The sequence below is a fragment of the Poeciliopsis prolifica genome, unplaced genomic scaffold (assembly GCF_027474105.1).
Source record: "Poeciliopsis prolifica strain line A6 unplaced genomic scaffold, Auburn_PproV2 SCAFFOLD016, whole genome shotgun sequence".
Lineage (NCBI taxonomy): Eukaryota > Metazoa > Chordata > Actinopteri > Cyprinodontiformes > Poeciliidae > Poeciliopsis > Poeciliopsis prolifica.
Window position 1 is genome coordinate 8,942,320 of NW_026562391.1, and position 17,310 is coordinate 8,959,629.

At 37.2% G+C, this 17,310-nt stretch overlaps 2 protein-coding genes across 2 annotated transcripts; one reads left to right on the forward strand and one right to left on the reverse strand.

Annotated features, from left to right (window-relative positions):
• Positions 1 to 3,036: 3,036 nt before the first annotated feature.
• On the reverse strand, positions 3,037 to 6,777 carry LOC129367122 (perforin-1-like). Its single transcript, XM_055041400.1, has 3 exons — positions 6,697 to 6,777; positions 6,004 to 6,536; positions 3,037 to 4,349 (listed from the first exon to the last, which is right to left on the reverse strand). Exons 1-3 carry the CDS (start codon positions 6,745 to 6,747, stop codon positions 3,164 to 3,166), a joined length of 1,770 nt encoding a protein of 589 aa, XP_054897375.1. The 5' UTR covers positions 6,748 to 6,777; the 3' UTR covers positions 3,037 to 3,163.
• Positions 6,778 to 13,592: 6,815 nt separating this feature from the next.
• LOC129367075 (myeloid-associated differentiation marker-like) lies at positions 13,593 to 15,957 on the forward strand. Its single transcript, XM_055041309.1, has one exon. The coding sequence runs from the start codon at positions 13,904 to 13,906 to the stop codon at positions 14,792 to 14,794; it is 891 nt and encodes a 296-aa protein (XP_054897284.1). The 5' UTR covers positions 13,593 to 13,903; the 3' UTR covers positions 14,795 to 15,957.
• Positions 15,958 to 17,310: the final 1,353 nt, after the last annotated feature.

Sequence of the window (17,310 nt, forward strand, 5' to 3'; positions counted from 1 at the left end):
ACTCATAGGATAATTGTATTTTATTTATTTACCTTTTGTTTGTTTTTTTGTTTTTTGGGGTGGGGGTTACCTTTTTGGTAAATCTATTAAAATGAATATGGTGTGACTTTATATGTGCACTTATGGCTGATTTAAATAGGTCCGTTTTCCTTCACAGTTTTTTTTTACTCATCTAGTTATGGCCTTCTTTAAAATGTATTAGTTTCCTATAGTGTTGGAAAATAGTTTTGTAAGTGTGTCAGATTTTCATCTTTTAGCTTTTGCATCAGTGCTGTTTGATAATGTATAAGCTTTTCATTGTTTCAGTATAAGTCGATATTCTTTTTAACAAAGAACCCAAATCCATGATTGGGCTGGCAAATAGACCAGCAACTGGAATGCCTTCCTAGTTGCAAGCAGTCAGTGCGATCATCACATCTGGTGCTTAACGACTGAACTGTGCCTGTGGTGCAAACCAGCACGCCATAAGATAACTAATGAATTAATTGAAGAATATATGCTTTTTAAACTCTTTGCAAATTAAAATCTGAAAATGGTTGGATGTCGCCTAATTTGATGTAAAACTCAAACAGCATTTAATTCACCATAATGCCTTCAAAAGTCACCTGATCAGTAAAAAAAACAATTGTCCTGTGCATCATTTAATTTCAGCATGAAGGCAGATGTTCTGTGAAGGCCTCGAGATTTTATTTAGAGAACATTAAAAGCAACATGAAGACCAAGAAACACAGAAAACAAGTCATGAAGTAACTTCTGGAGATGTTTTAAGCGAATATAGGTTACAAAACAATATTCAAAGTTGCATCAGTGCTGGTTTTTGTGAGTTAATCAATAGCAACACAATTTCTGTTCCTATCAATAATTTCTGTGGTACAGGTATCAAACTCACCTTTGACTAGAGGCCAATGTCCTGATATATATGTAATTTTTCAATATTACTTGCTGTATTATGATGAAACTATACTTTTTTTCTATTCTCTATCCTTTACAAATTGTTATCTCGTGATAAAAATTTAGCATGATTCTCGTATCATAAGATTTTGGCTAGAAGATTGCAACATCTGTTTGGGGATGTTTTTTTTTTTACGTATGGTTATTTCTTCACAGATTGCACTAGATAAAGGCAAACTGCTCTCTGTACACGAGCAACAAATTCACGCATTCTGCCTGTGGTCAGCTTTGCTTCTCTGTTTTCACAAGATCGTATCATCTCATCTGATCAAACTTCTTCCTTGTAAAAAGGAAGACATACAGCAGATTGGTCAGGGAGAACTTTGTAGAAAGATTTAAAGAAGGGTTAGGTTATAAAATAACATTCCAAGCTCTTAATATCAGACGGAGCTCTGTTTAATCTCTCATTTGAAAGGAGAAAACACGTGGAATAACTGCAAAATTAGCGATTTATGGCTGCCTAATATGACAAGGCATTAAACTGAGAATGAGCCAAAATCATCAATACACATCAAATAGCAACTCTAAACAGGTGGGGGTTTAGTTTTGATTTAAAAAGCCTCACTGTTTGAGCTGTTTTGCAGTTTTCTGGAAATTTGTTCCAGATTTGTGGTGCATAGAAGCTGAATGCTGCTTTTTCATGTTTGGTTCTGGTTCTAGGGATGCAGAACAGAACCAGTTTCTCTCTGCATTTTTTTATATAAAGGAAAAATTCACCCTCTGGTGTTTATTAGAGCTCTGCAGTTTTTCCACTCACTAACTTGGTGAATCTGAAAAGTTGCAGCTCATATTGTTACCACAAAAACATGAAAAACTGAACCATAATCTATATTACAGTGGTTACCATCACATAAAGAATTAAGACTTCTTGTTCTTGCTATATTTCTGTTTCTTATTCTGATAATGTCCCATTTGATCATATAGCATGAATTAAGTAAGCTAATTTCTTTGCACAGTGCTAGATGTCCACTGGGTGGTGCTATAGTGGTAAAAAAAAATGACTTCCTCATAATTCTATAAGTCACTCTTATCTTTATTTTACTAGTATATTAGTATACAAGAATATATAGAGTATATATTTTATGTATTTTTTTATGTGATTTTTTAATTGATAATGGCACAAAAAATCTTGCTTGTGAAAAATCATTATGATTATCATAATCATAAAACATATTAAGAGTAAATATATGTAAAGTATGTTAATTCACTCAATATAAAAATAATAGATTACTCAAACAAAAGATGAATTTCCTGCAGCTCTGTCTCCAGTCTCCAGTGTATATATACAAAATCAATAGACATGCAAATTTATCCCAGGTTCAGCTTCTGTTACGCTCCAAAAAATATTTACTATGACAGCACAGTTAATGTCTATTGGTCTAAAATGATATGAAGCTTAATGTGAAGAAGTTCTGCAGACTGAGAAGTTTTGGTTGATCAAGTTTTTCACTCTGGGGCATTTCTCACACCATCATTAACATTTGCACAACAAATAATGCAAGTGCACTTCTTACAATAATGCAAACTTCAAAACCTAGTTAACTTGTCAAACTGAGTCACTTGCTAAGAATGTATAGTTCATCCCTCAAAACCGAAAGTTCACATTAATGTGACAATGGCATCAGAATAAAAAGTCCAGGTTTATGTACAAGCGAGTTAAAAGGATTTGCCAAATTTTCATTGTGACCGTTCACTCTGCACATTTCTAAAACAAGAGAACCACATTTTGGTGACACTATGTGAAAGCAAACATTAAAAACTGCAAACATTACTGCAAACATTAAAAACAACGAATGGATAAAGCTGTACACTTATGTCAAAATATCTGAGGGACATTGTTCAGTCTGGGAGACATTTTAAGGAAAGAATGATGAAGAAATGCCTAAAATATACTGTGAAATGACACTTCTACCTGTATTTAATGTTAGAAACATGAAAAAAAAGTCTGTTTAGAAAAGCCCGAATGTGGATTTTAATACAATAAAACATTCTCTTAACAGTCAAAATAATGAAAGACACACTTAATTGTCTTTGTGGATGCTTTATTACAATATTTTGCAGACAGGAAAGAAAATGAAAGCAGGATTATCAGTGGGTATTTTCACTAATATATAATAGAGACATGATATTACGCTCAAAAATTTTTCCAAACAAAAGTTAAAGAAGACACGCTACAAGCAAATGCATTTGATTTCTTTCTCAACAGATTTTTTCAGAACTGGTCCAAATTTGCCTGTCTTGCTGGCTTAGAAAACTTGTTCATCGTATTGCCAAGCAGAACCCCATTCCTGGTGTAAAACTCTTTGGCCAGTGAGGGATTCATGGGGGAGGAAATGTACTCGTCACACCGGCTTCCTCCCAGACTTGGCGCACACTCCACGGAGTAAGTGAAGAAGAACGTTCCATGATTAAACATGCAGCTGTCTGTCACAAGCCCTTTACGGAGCTCAAAAGAACACTGGCCAAGGAGATCACTATTCCAGCGTGTATCCTCATCATAAACAGAAAATATCAATTGGTTTTGCATATTGATGACAATTTGTCCAAAATCAAATTTCTCTGGCCATCTGGGATCGTCATCGTTACTGATTATTTTGGTGCGCTTTAGCTGATCACCATACTTAACCTCCACTGAACCATCTGTCCTGCCCCACGAATCACCATACAGTCCCCTTGCATAGAGTTTGTAGACCTTCAATGTTGCAAGACCTTTCTTGGCAGGACAACAGTTTGCTTTGACATTTGTGTTGCTATTACACACACAAGCACAAGGATCCCTTTTGCTGGACCTGTGTCCGATTTGACAGTTTTCAGAACATTTTTTCAGCACTGCATTTTTAAAAATGTATTGCTCCACTTCTTTTTTCAACCCATTTTTTGCATGGTGATTTTCTGGAAGTATGGTGTGAAGAGGTTTCAGGTTATACTGCACGACATCAGGTACGGTTTTAAGGGAGTTTAACCACTTTCTATACGTATCAGGGTCCGAACCGCCCCCAAGAAGCACAACTCCCATTTCATCCCCACCAGTGACCTCTGTGAAACGCTCATTAAATTCTGAGCTGAAATTTTGACCTGACCTCAATTTTTTCTTCTTTTCTTCACAGTGTTTAGTCATGGCTTTAACACTGGCGCTGTTAGCAAAGTTAGCTGATGCTTCAACCGTCAAACAATCACTAACATCTGTTGCTGTTAACCCATTCATTGTTGCCCTGCAGCTCTGGAAAGAGGTTGTTGCCTTTATTTCCCCACCAAGATACACCTGTGTGATGTAGTGAGTGCCATATGTGTCGATCATGTCGCGATATGGTGACGCTTTTCCAGGAGAATACGGCGGAAGAGAGTTCACAGCTGCAAGAAAGTCATGACTCAAAGGAGGACTAGTGGTCAGTCTGTACCTGTGGAGCAAGGAAAGAATGAAAAGAACTTAAGGATTGTCACAGAGTCTGTTTGAAAATACATGCACACGTTGATGTATGATTTAGTCATTTTTACAATCTTTCCAAAAAGCGCGTTGCAAATTTTATTAGAACAGATGGGGGAGTTGGTGGGGATCCTTTTAAAAACTGGATCCCCAGTTTTAAAATATTATACTTTTCCTATATCTATCTTATAAATAGAATAAGTGATTTAATGTCATGTATTGATTATTGAATGTTGCAGTTTGTAGGGCATTAAACACACAACTTCATGTCATTTATACCAAATATTACTAGTTCATACTCAGCATTCAATCCAACTCAAAAGACAGGAATTAGTGACTCCTTACACTAGATAGACCTACAATTGCACATGTAGACTTTCAGTCATCCAGATTATGGCAGTTCTTAAGTTCTCTAATTTAAGGCAAGTTAACCTGAAAATATGATTCATAAGCGATCGGCATCACATCCCAAATGAGTGAACAGGCTATGATGCAAGTACCTGATTCAAAGTTTTGAACTTGGCAGCTCATGAACTGAAAATGCGAATGATGAATCAGTCTATAAATCAGATGGAAACTTCAAGACAACAGTCACTGTTTGCTTACTGTATGAAGTAAAATATAATAAAGAAAATGTTAGAGAAATTAGGATTCAGAGAGAATAAGATCCTTCACATACAGCACAATGCAATTAAGATACTCTAAAGACATAAATACATTTCAACACGTAGTCATCTGCTCGATAGCAGTCCTCTTTCTCCTCTAAAATTTGCAATGTGTCCAAAAGCCTGAAAAATATTGATTTCAATATTCATCTCTGACTTCATCCCAGATACAGACGCCACTAGGGCCTCAGTTATCTTCCTCCTTCTCCCTTGAAGTAGCTTGTAACTGACCTGCACTGTGTCGTGGCTGGCTTGCTTTGAAAACGAACTTTTCAATTGATACACTTTTTTGCTCACCACCTGGTTATCTGTGTGCATAGTTTGTCCGGATATGTACTTTCTGTATACTCTAATTTGTAGCACAAAGATTCAACATTTGTTTCTCTGAGATTTTGGTTTGCAGTTTTGTAAATTATGTCTATGGGCCAGGGTCTTCTTGATAAAAATAAATAAATAATCTGTGTTTTACTGTTATTTTTTGTGTAAATTTATGTAAATTTTCTGGGATTAATAAAGTATGTTCAAAATCAAGCTCATTGAGTTTATATGTAATTCCTACCAGGATTTTTTGGAAGTTGTCAGATTTTTTCAACTGAATTAGGTCTATTTTTGCACTGCTGAATCCAAAAATGTTTCTTCTAATTTGATTTAGAGAAATCTGATCTTCTGATTAAATCAATTACCATTTTTCTGACATTATCAGTTAATTTTGGTTAATATTTACCATCCAAAAAAGGTTTTAGAAAACAAAATGTTTTCCAACAAAGTGTATTAATTGTTACAAACCTGGATTTCTGTAAATCAAATGAACAACTTGAAGGGGAAGTACATGTATATTGAACATTACGTCTTCATTGTGCAAAATTCTCCATCTCTTCCTGATGGAATCTCATTTAAAACATTTCTCAAAGAACACAAAAGAGAACCATCCAACTCATCAACAGCATCCATGTGCATCCTCACCTATAAAAGTTACAATTGACTGATTGGCGGACAAATTCGTAGCGATCATTTTTGGATTTTTTCATTCCAAATTCAGAAGCCCTGGAGTGTGACCCTCCAAGGCCAACTCCAACAGTGACCGAAGGGTCCACAGGGATTTCCAAACCAATCTTCCAGTCGTTGGAGACAGATGATGTGGAATCATTGACGAGAGATTCGACAGAATCATAGAGCGTGCTGGAAACTTTCATGTTGCACTTTGGGAGGTTTCTCCAGTCCGCCACAGAGACTGGGACCTTCTGGTTCTCTCCATTCTGGTAGCTGTTTCTGTACATTTTGCAAGTGCCGTTTCCAAGGTTCCACGTCTCCGTGTCGATGACATAGGCACCCTTCCTCTCCATTGTCACAATGTCAAAGCCTTCTCCACCCAGGTTGTAGCCGGGGACAAAGTGAGCCGTTTCACATTGTTGTGGAGAGCCAATAAAACTGGTCGATGAGAGACAAGGAGGAATCCACATGCAAAACAGGAGCAAGAGCTGCCAGAGGTTTGCCATCTATGGGGGGAAAAAAACAAGGAATATCACCCAAAATCCACTGAGTACATTTTAAATACATTTCCTCACTGCTCGGAATGGCAGCAGAAAATAAATTAAAACAAGTTAAATTTGATCTAAATAGAAAATAATTGGAGCAGGAAGTACCTCGGTGCCTTACCTTCACTGTAGATGGCAAGTTCTGGTCTGTGGTTCTTAGCTCCCAACTCATTTACAGCACTAATGCGGAGGTGGAGCTCTGCATTGGTGTACAGCTGCAGTGTACAAATGTGATTCTCACTTGTGTTATTAATAGTTTAATTTAGCAGCTGTCTTGTATTCACAGTGAAATGCAACAACTTCTCTTGAATCTCTCAAGGTTTCACTTGGTGGTGACAATGTGAGAAATGGCTTTCTGTGTCTTTTTATCAGTCTCTGTGTCGCAGCTACATCTTGTTTGGTTCCAGCTGCCTGACGTCTCCCCTGATTACCTCCAGTGTATTTAATCCCACCTGGTTTCTCTGCTCCCCGTTGGATCCTTGTCGAATGTCGTGTCTGGAGGCAGAATCAAGAAATCAGATCAAGAAAGCTCACTTGATTATTGCATGACTCTAATGACAATGTCTCCAGTCTTGCCCTTTTTATATATTTCAGGATTGTTTTTTTGTTTTTTTTATCTCTCATGTTAATGTAAAAGAGTTTTTTTTCTTGTCCTTCACTGTTTTGGTGGCTGCCTGGAAATATAGAAAATAACATCAGGACTAAAACTACAAGACAGAAAGCCATTTTCTCAGTTTTTATTTTCTTCTTTTAATGAGAACTGAAAATTACTTCTGACTTCTATTTGTGGCTCTCAGATAGCATCATGCCACAGCTTCTGAAAATAAAACCTTTCACAAATGATGCCTGTTTTATCAAGCGGAGGAGTTTCACAATTGGGTGTGTGTACTGTTCATCTTTAGACTTCCCCTTTCAGAAAAATTACAAGTATTTAAACTTTCTTGGAAGTCAGCTGACTGGTTATAGACGTGTGTGTGTGTGTGTGTGTGTGTGTGTGTGTGTGTGTGTGTGTGTGTGTGTGTGTGTGTGTGTGGGTGGGTGGGTGGGTGGGTGGTGGGTGGGTGTGTGTGTGTGCAAAATTAATCTCAAATTTTACTTAAGATATGGACGTAGAGGTTGAGATTCCCACTTATTGCTGTTCATGACAGCCTTTGTTTAGCCTAAGTTGATTTAGTTTATCAAAATTGTGTTCTCGTTATGTCTATTTACAAGCAAATAACTACCCATTTTGTACATTACTGCTCATAGAACTTTTGACTGAAGTTCTTGTCTTTCTAAAACTTGTGCAATGGAAAGAGCTTTTATCTACCTGTTTTTCTAGGTAATCCCTGAAATGGCAATGTTTCTGGTGTGGAACTTCATTTTGTAGCAAGTCTTCTCAGACATTCTTCCTCAAACTTTCAGGTCTTTACTCGGAGTGGATCACTGCAACACTTTCTTGCCCCTCCAACTCCACATACAAAAAGTCTCTAATTTGCAGTAAAATGCCCGCAGCTTTGCAGAAGAAATATGGATCTTGCCAAATTTATGCGTTAAAATTCTGGCAACTACAACTACCAGAATTTCTCTGTACATTAGAAATTCTTATTTTTATTTGTATTTTTGTTTTTGTTTTGGTTGTTTGTTTTTTTTTTACAGTGTGAAGTGTTTCTGGTTTCTAAATTACTACAACACTCAAGGTGTTTTCTATAGTGATCGTTTGGGGACCAATTTGAGACATTTGGCCTGGACATACTCACAGGAAAACCTCTCCAGAATGACTGGCTGAGTTGTTGCTATCAGGCTGCCACAATGCACAGCCTCAAGTCATGACTGAGCTATTTTTGTAATTAGGATTTGCCACACACCAACTGCAGAGAGCTGCTGTTTTTCACCTTTTAAATTTGTTAAAACAGCAATTTAAATACTACTTTAAATTTAAACTTGAAAGAAATGCATATGCTTTGTTAACCCATAAATAAAACTGTTTAAAAATGTGACAAATGCATAATGGTGAGGCTTAAAATGCAGAAAATCAAGCCAGAGCCCCTAAGCTCAAGAACACATGTACTTCCTGTAACAGCAACATGAAAGCCAGAGGTGCTAAAACCTCACGTTCACACAATATCTCTAGTCATCTTGAAAACAAAGAGGTTGGTTAGAGGTTTTTTTTTTTTGTTGTTGTTAAACAGCAGTTGGTTTTTATGAGTCAACTGTGTCAATTGGGAAATCACACCAAAATAAATCCATAAATGGAGAGTATCACAAGGGTGAAAAGATAATTTGACTCAGGGCAGCAGATCCCTTATCTGTATAAAGTGCACAGTTCTGCTTCTGACGAATTTAAGAGAATAGATGTTAACTGAATTAATTTATTAACTTGACCATCAGCGAGAATAAGCACTACTATAAATGAAATGTTTCTGCTGCTTGTCTGCTTTGGAGCATTTGGATGCAGATGAACATGGTGTCAGGGAGGAAAACGTGCATTAATAGTCTTAGTTGTTACCATTTGTTCATCTTGCAGGATAATGGGGCAATTTCCTAAATGTTTAAGTCATAGAATAGAATAGAATAGAATAGAATAGAATAGAATAGAATAGAATAGAATAGAATAGAATAGAATATCTAGTAGATTCACACAAAGACAGAATATAAAATATATCAAAAAAGAAAAACTGAATTTCATTTCAACATAAATACTACATAATTATATGAAAAATTGTGTACTCTGCCATTTTGTCCTTGGGCAAGATACTTCACCCACTTTGGCTGCTGCTGGTGGTCAGTAGGACATCTTCTCATTTTGCAACTGAGAAGATCCAAGATGGCAGCCACACTCCACTGAAACTTTGCTAGATAACAGCTGTAACTCCAATCCAGTCGTTTGTTGTCATCTGTGTTGTGAATGTGTGCATGAATGTAAATGACTGATTTTCTTGTCAAGCTTCTTTGAGAACCCTCTCAGGGTTGAAAAGCGATGCATAAGTTTGATGTCATTTAATTTCTGTCAATATTAACTAAATTAATATCTTTTCATGAGTTACATGTTAGCTTTGACAGCTTGGCATATAAGTAAATGCAAAGCTGTTATCCAGACCTCACACTGATTACTCCTACAGAGAGCATACATGCTGATGTAGAAGCGAACTACTAGAATAAACGACCAAGTTTCACTTCTTAAAACAGAAAGACTTTTAAAAAAATCATTCAGAAACAAGCAAAACAGCAAGGAATAACTCATGACCAGAATGCCCACAAGATGGTGATGCTGTACAAGAATTGTTATTACTGTTCTCAGATTCAGAGAAATAAAGGGTCTGATTTGGGTTTCCCAAGTAAACACAGTTTCTCAATTCTTCGTTTAGTTGATCCTTCTATATTCATCGTTGCTTAAGATGTGTTGCCATATTAATTCACTTTGTGTATTCTCATATTATTTTCTTTGTTCCTATGAATGTATTATTATAGATCAGTGTCTGTCTTTCTCCCCATGATTTGTAGTTTCTTTGTCTTAGCTTTATCAGTGTTAATTATTTACCTTCACTCAGTCTCCCTCTTTCATCTCCCCTATAACTGTTCCTAATTCCCTGATTAACTCACCCTAACACTATGTCATTTTCCACTGTCTCCTCAGTTTATGAGGTTCATTGCTGGTTCCCCACCAGTTTTTTTAAGGTGTACTATTTCAAACCTTTCACTGGCTTAGAAAATGTACTCTGAAAAGTATGTTTTCTTGGAACATCACTGGTACAAACCATGTAATTAATTTGGTTCCCCAATTAAAATTTTCAGCATGCTCATTCTGATTTTATGTCCTGTATTTTTATCAATTCTTAAGCCTAAAAACATAACTAATGCACAGCCTCAAGTCATGAATGGGTAAACCTTCAACTAACTGAGATGTTCTTCTACTTAGCATCTCCAAATCCTCAATATTACTGTGTGAAATAGCCATTATGAATATTTAAGCCACAAAATATCCATGCAGTTATTCAGATTATCAACATTTTCTAACAAAAAAAATGAGTCTGTCTTTTTGTACTGATTTTTAGCTTGGAATGGCCAAACTTTCAAGATCTAAGTCACTGAATGCTAACATGGCATTGACTTTTACTCTCGTACTCAAAATGACAGACTCCGCAACTTATACAAAAGTATAATGTTAAAATGTCATATCCCTTGAACAGACAAATGCACTACACAAGCCCAGTAGAGGTAAAATTGCCTTTATTACCCTGTTTACCTCACAACCAGGCACACAAAATTCCCTGTTAGCCTGACATGCACACTGATTTGCTGCAGCAGTAAGTATTAGCCCACTGGATAAACCCATACGTGCTTGGATGAACATTAAAACTCTATATTGGAGGTATCTATCTCAAGTAATAGAGATCTCTGAGTTAACCAAAAAGACAAAAAAAAAAGTCACTTAATTCCTTTCAAATTTGAGTTTTGAGCATCAAAATCTAATTTTCAATGAAAGTCTAGCAGCGTCAGAAGGAGGTGGGTGAACAAAAACATTCACATGAAATGAGGCTTCTGAGATTTCCTGTTCCATACAGTGGAACTGCATTTTGCGTCACTGCTGCAAGCGTGCAAATGCATCCTACTCGAAAGCACATTTTTCATCCGTTTCTAATGATAGAATCTTGGCCACGTAATTTGATTGAAAACTACTCTAATCTGAATTAAAGTTATTGTCAGAAAGAATTGTTCACATTAGCAACTTCCCAGTGAGTATTGCTGATATTCAAAAATCAACCTCAAATCTTAAACCACCAAGCACCATGAGGGCAATTGCTTGACTATTCTGGTACATCCTCCTGTGACCTAAAATGACAAAACAAAGAGATCTAATCTCAAGTGAGAAAGAGAAGAAACGAGATTGAATGCCTCATATCATAACTCACTATTTCACATCTATTTATCTTGCTGTTTAATCAGCAATTATACAAAAGCTTTCTTTTTTGTTTTACATAAAAACATTTTACAATTATTTGTGAAATGTTTTGTTCTTATTGTTTTCCAATCTCTATTAAACTGATGCTTAATTCGAAAATGATGTGAGGCCATCCAAAAACAATATTTTGTTAATTTGGAAATATAGTCTGACTCAACGACATAAAGATAAGGCCTTTTATCTAGAGTTTAAGTCATACATGCAGTGGGTTCTTTGTCACAGGATGCAGTAAATCATACTGCATTTCTCCTTTACAGTATGTGTTAAATGCTTCAATGTCTACACATAAAGCAACTTGGCCCCATTGAAAGGTTACAAATCATGCTGCAGCCACAGCAGCAATGACCCAGTCAGATAAATTGTTGATGACATCTTTGGTACTTAGATGCTGGTATTTATGACAGTTATAATTCAGAGACCTTCTCTGTTCAGTGCTATTCTGGGAAAGGCAACACATCACTTAGATGACATGAGAGGCCACAAGAAAGACAGAGTTTTAAAATAACATGCAAATAAATACAAATTATGAAAATAAATATAAAATCCCTAAACACTGTTGCTTCCATGAAGAGCATTTGTGATCTTATACATTGATCAGGCATAACATGTTGACAACTGGCATAAAGGGTATTACTTTACCTTTTACAGGGTGGAATATTCGGGATTAAGAAATAAGAATCTGGGATGCACAACCTTAAGGATTTGAGTGAGTCAAATGTGGTTCTTCTTTTCAAGAGCAGACCATGTTGGAGAGCCTCTGCAGCTGCTGCTACTGTGGATTATTCTCAATATACAAAGGACAGGAGCTACTAAAAGTGGTTCAAAGGAAGAGGAGCAACAGTGAGCTGACAGGACTGTCAGTAACTATGTTTGATTGATGCACATTTACAGCACAGGCTGGTCGTGTGGCTTTTTGAACAGATGAGCTACTGTGTGTTGTGCATTGATGATTGTATCGATTGCACTTGACAAAATGTAATGTCTTTTATTGTTTTTCTCAACTGTTATGTGTTTATGATGATTTTTTTTCTGAAATGTGCTATAGGAAAAAAACTTGATTGTCCCTCGAACTACTGAAGACATTTCTGCTAGCTTTGATAGAGAGTTGTCAAAACACAGTGCAATTTGTTGACACAAAAGCATGAGAAGTAGGCCATGGACCAATGGAATAACATAAGCTTATCTGATGATGAGTCATGTTTTCTTTTGTATTATATTGCTTTTGCCACCAGGAAGTTTGAAGCAAAAATATTGCAGGAATGGCTTAGGGAGCACAACAACAGGATTGAGTCGTCATAATTAGCCAGGCGCCCATCTATCTGTTTGTGCTGGACAAACAAGTCTGATCCACAGAACTTCACTAATCTTCTGTCAACATCTTAGTGCCAGATCGCAACGCATGTCTAAAGAGCCCTAGTCGGGCTCCTGCCTTGGCTCGTCTGGGCTGTTTTGGTTGCAAAAGGGGGGAACAACACATTATTAGGCAACTTGCCAAAAAAAAAAGCAGTTGCACTGCCTCCTTTCATGTACTTATCAATCTATCTCTCATTCATTTCCACAGTGAATGTAAGTCACAACACAATGTAGAAAACTAAGGCCTCATGCCTGCATGCAGTTAGAAAATAGCACATTTTAGCTTGCTCCTGAAACACGCTTTGTTTCCATTTAGATAGCTCAAACATTTTTCCATGCCTAAATTTGCAAAGGGAAAACAGATGCTCTGCACCTGATCATCTTCTTCTCTCTGGGGAATTGAGCAAGCACACACCCACAAACTGATTTTGCAAAGCGACACTTAAGTGAGTGACAGCACCCAACAAATCTTGTCCTGAAACAAATATTCCATGTGTAATATCATATTTTACCTAATTGGTGTGGTGTCAAGTTTATTACTCTTGCTTGAGAACAAAGGAACTGCTTTTCATGAGAACTGAAGGTAGGAGGATGACAGCTATGTTTGCATTTGCCTTGTATTGTGGTTATGTGCACCTACTGAAAGTGCACTGCTGCAACCTCAAAAAGGAAGTAAGCAAGTAGGCGAGGTTCATCTTTTACTGCACCACTGCTTCAAAACATATTCCAAAAGGTGCAGTTCTGAATTGTTTCAATAAGAAGATGACTCGTGGTGGAGAGAAATAAAAAGGAATTTGAGGTTTTAAATTATTCTTGGCTTTTTTCTATTTTAATGGTCTGTTTTTATGAACACTGCTGGAGAAGACTCTAAAGCTCTTTTTTGCTGTATTTTTGGGTGATTATACCACTAAAAGCTAAAAGGACTGAGCTGTGGACCCCCACTGTTTTTCAAAAAACGGAATCTCCAGGATTGTTTGCAAAGTCAAAGCTCTGTCTTGTGGATATTGGATTGCACACATTCAACAAGGTGAGAATGCCTGTGATCGTTTTGGAAGCGCGAGACTTCACCAGTCCACTGTTTTTGCTGCGAACACTGGAAGTCTTCTCGAGCTGCACAGCCTTCAGTCTTGTGGCCTCTTTGGAACATAAAAACTCGAACAGTTCATCTGATCCTTCATCGGACACATTCAGGATCTTTTGTATGTTTACCTGGTGTTTCTTCTTTGTGATCACTCTCCTCATACACATTATCAGCATCATCCAGTTCCACAGCCTGATCCCAATATCCTGGAAGAACCTGACCATGACGGTGGCACTGTTGGGAGTGTTGATGAGTCTCAGCTCCACTGTGGTTTTTCCCTGGATAGTCATGGATCACGGAACAGTATCTCCACGCGCTTTGGCTGCTACAGTGGCTTCTGGCCTCACCCTCACGGCCTATGTCTCCGAATCTTGTGTTCTTCGCACCCAAGCGCACGAACAGAGAGGCTACATAAGCACCGTGCCTGGTTTCCTTAAGATTATCCAACTTTGGGGGGGCTTGAAGATGATCCCCCTGCTGGTGACAGTCTCCAATTTGACGACTGGAGTACTTTGGCAATTTTGGATATCTTGCGTCTCATATGGCATTTGCATCTTCATGTCGCTCGTCATCCTGGTGGTGATACTGGGTGATTGTGCTGGGCGATGCCTCCTGCCTTTTGACAGATTTTTGGCTGCCTTCAGTCTGACTGGGGTGCTGCTCTACATGTTGGCCACTATTATTTGTTTGACCAAGATACTGCAGCTGAGTGAGACGGAATCCAACCCAAATAATCTCAAAGTGGTCATCATGGAAACAGTGGTTTCCAGTATCACACTGTTAGCTTACACAGTGGACCTTGCCTTCTCCATCAAGCTGTTATGTGACAGGAGTCACATCTGAAGCTATGACTGATTTTCGCTACAAGAACTTAATAGAAAAGCAATCAGAGAGATTCAGGTTTTTCTCTTAATCATTTCTCTCATGTCAAACTGTCTTTGTAACACAGGTCATGGTTGTGGTTGATGTGCCACCACTGGTGGTATTTTGGGTTCCTGCCCTGGTCCACTAAAGTATCTCTCATAACTTGTAGTGTACAAGTTAAAAAATATGGGCTGATTAAGTGCTTTAATTGTTACTGGAACTGGTTGCTGAACCAGGGTTTATTTTGTCAAAGTTTTCATCAATTATCTTTATGTCCTTAAAAGAACAGGACAAAGCTCACAAAACATGACTAACTATAAAAATTATGTTTTTTTAGGCAATAGGAATAAGATTAAAATCTAACTTCTGACACGGCCAAATGTTGGAAAAATACTGGAAATGTACCTGAGGAAAAGATCATTTTCTTCATATTTGAGTCAACAAAATTTCAGAAAATTTATTTTTCCTAGGAAAAAGAAATGAAAATGTAATGTAAATTCTACTGCAAAGTAAAATTTACAGTAAAAGCATAGCCACTGCATAAAACTGTATTTTCCTGAGCTGAGTCCTCCCGCCAAACATGTGCTAATGATCTACAGAAGATGTGTATTTTATGACGAAAGAACTGAAAATTATTTTTAAAAAGGCCAAAAACTTGATTCAGAGTTGTGCTGCTGTACTAAAGTTTTTATTACCTTCTGACAGATTTCTGATTAATTCTAACATAGGTGCGGATTCTCAACCATTTCATTGCACTGAACACTTCTCCAAAGTCAGCTAAACCTAATCTGGCTTACCAAGCAGTAATTAGTGTCGTATTATAATTGTACATCATCAATTTTGGTTTGATTGAGCTCTCAAAGATGTCCAAGATTGGTGTTTTCTAAGGTGAAATGAAAAGTTTGAGAACTCTGAACTAACTTGCAGAGTTTCACTAAGCGTTGTAAAAGGGATTGGTTTTATTGTCCCAAAACAAACATGTCATGCTGCCGTAAACTGAAACTGATTGTGGAAGTTACTAGTGCAGTTGCCATCAAAAACCACTAGATGGCAAGAAAACAGCATGATTTCATATCTTTTTAGGCTTCATTTGAACATGTTGAATGTCATTCACGTCAAAAATCATTGTTTATCATGTAAGACTTTTGATCAATAAATTGTCAAACTTTAAAATGATCTTTGTCTCTTACACTCAGACAATTCATGCCTAATTAGACATAATAATTACACTGCATTATGAATGCAATAAGTTTTATTTAAACTGAGGAATTGTTTTAACTATAACTATTGCTTACACCTACAAAAAAAAAACAACAACTAAAATTCAGTTTCTTTGAAAATAAAACATTGCATAAGACCGATATGAGAACTGACTGATACGGTACTCCACAGGAAGGGTAAGCCACAATAGATCAGTAATGAATCTTGTTGTTCACAGTGTTTTCTATGCATCCATACAAATGGCAAGTTGAATGGAAGGAAAACATGCAATAGAACAAAATGTTTACTATACTGAGATTTTTTTCCTTCTGAAAATTAAGTACTTTATTTGCTTTCAATACTCTGTTGGGATCCCAGTTGCATATACTGAATCAGTGCAGCGTCGTATGAAGGTGGGCAGCATGTAACACTGCTGTGATGTTAAGGAAGGTCCGATAGCTTTATTAGGTAGACTGGCATGTATTGTTGGGCTGGGCATCCTCTCTCATCTTCCTCTTTGCAAAACCTCATAAATTCTTCACGGTTGTTAAATTAGGCCAGTTTGTTGTCCAAAGATGATGATGAAGACAATTTTTTTATGGTCAGTAAGCTGGAACTTTTGGCAGGGAGGGAAGAATTTCTATATAGTTTATTGAAGGAGGAAGTCTGATGTGATCATGGCTGCTGTGACTTTGGACCAACAGATGTATGACCCTACAAGGCTACCCAAATTATGACTGCCTGTAAAAGCCTCACTCTGAACTTCCAGCATCTTGCAAACTCTGCCTTTCTATTCAGTTTCTCAGAAAGTAAAACCTTGCAGAAGACCAATACGAAAAGTAATCGGACCTTCATTTTTAAATAAAGTGCAAAATGTACTTTTATCAGTGAAGTGGTGAAAAATGAACAATCCAGTTCATTTTCTTCTTGGCCCAGGTAAGATTGCTTCTGGTCCAGCAGTGCAACTTAGTACACAGAATGTGACACCAACTAAAAATGTGGTTATTTACTTTTTAAAGCTAAAATGTGGGTCTTTTAATTTTTGTAGCCTATAGCCACCCAAATATAAGCACACTAAACGCTTAAAGTAAATCACTCCAAGAGGTGTCTCACTTTTCAGATAAAAAACATTGACGTGAATTGACTGCTTAACGTGGAGCGTTCAACAATACGGAGTAACAGTAAAGCAACTTTGCATTTTACATCTTCATCATCTGTTACAGGCTCGACCAATCGCTCTGTCGAAATATCGATCGTCAATGCCCCGAGGATGAACGATTCGGCCGTTCCAGCTG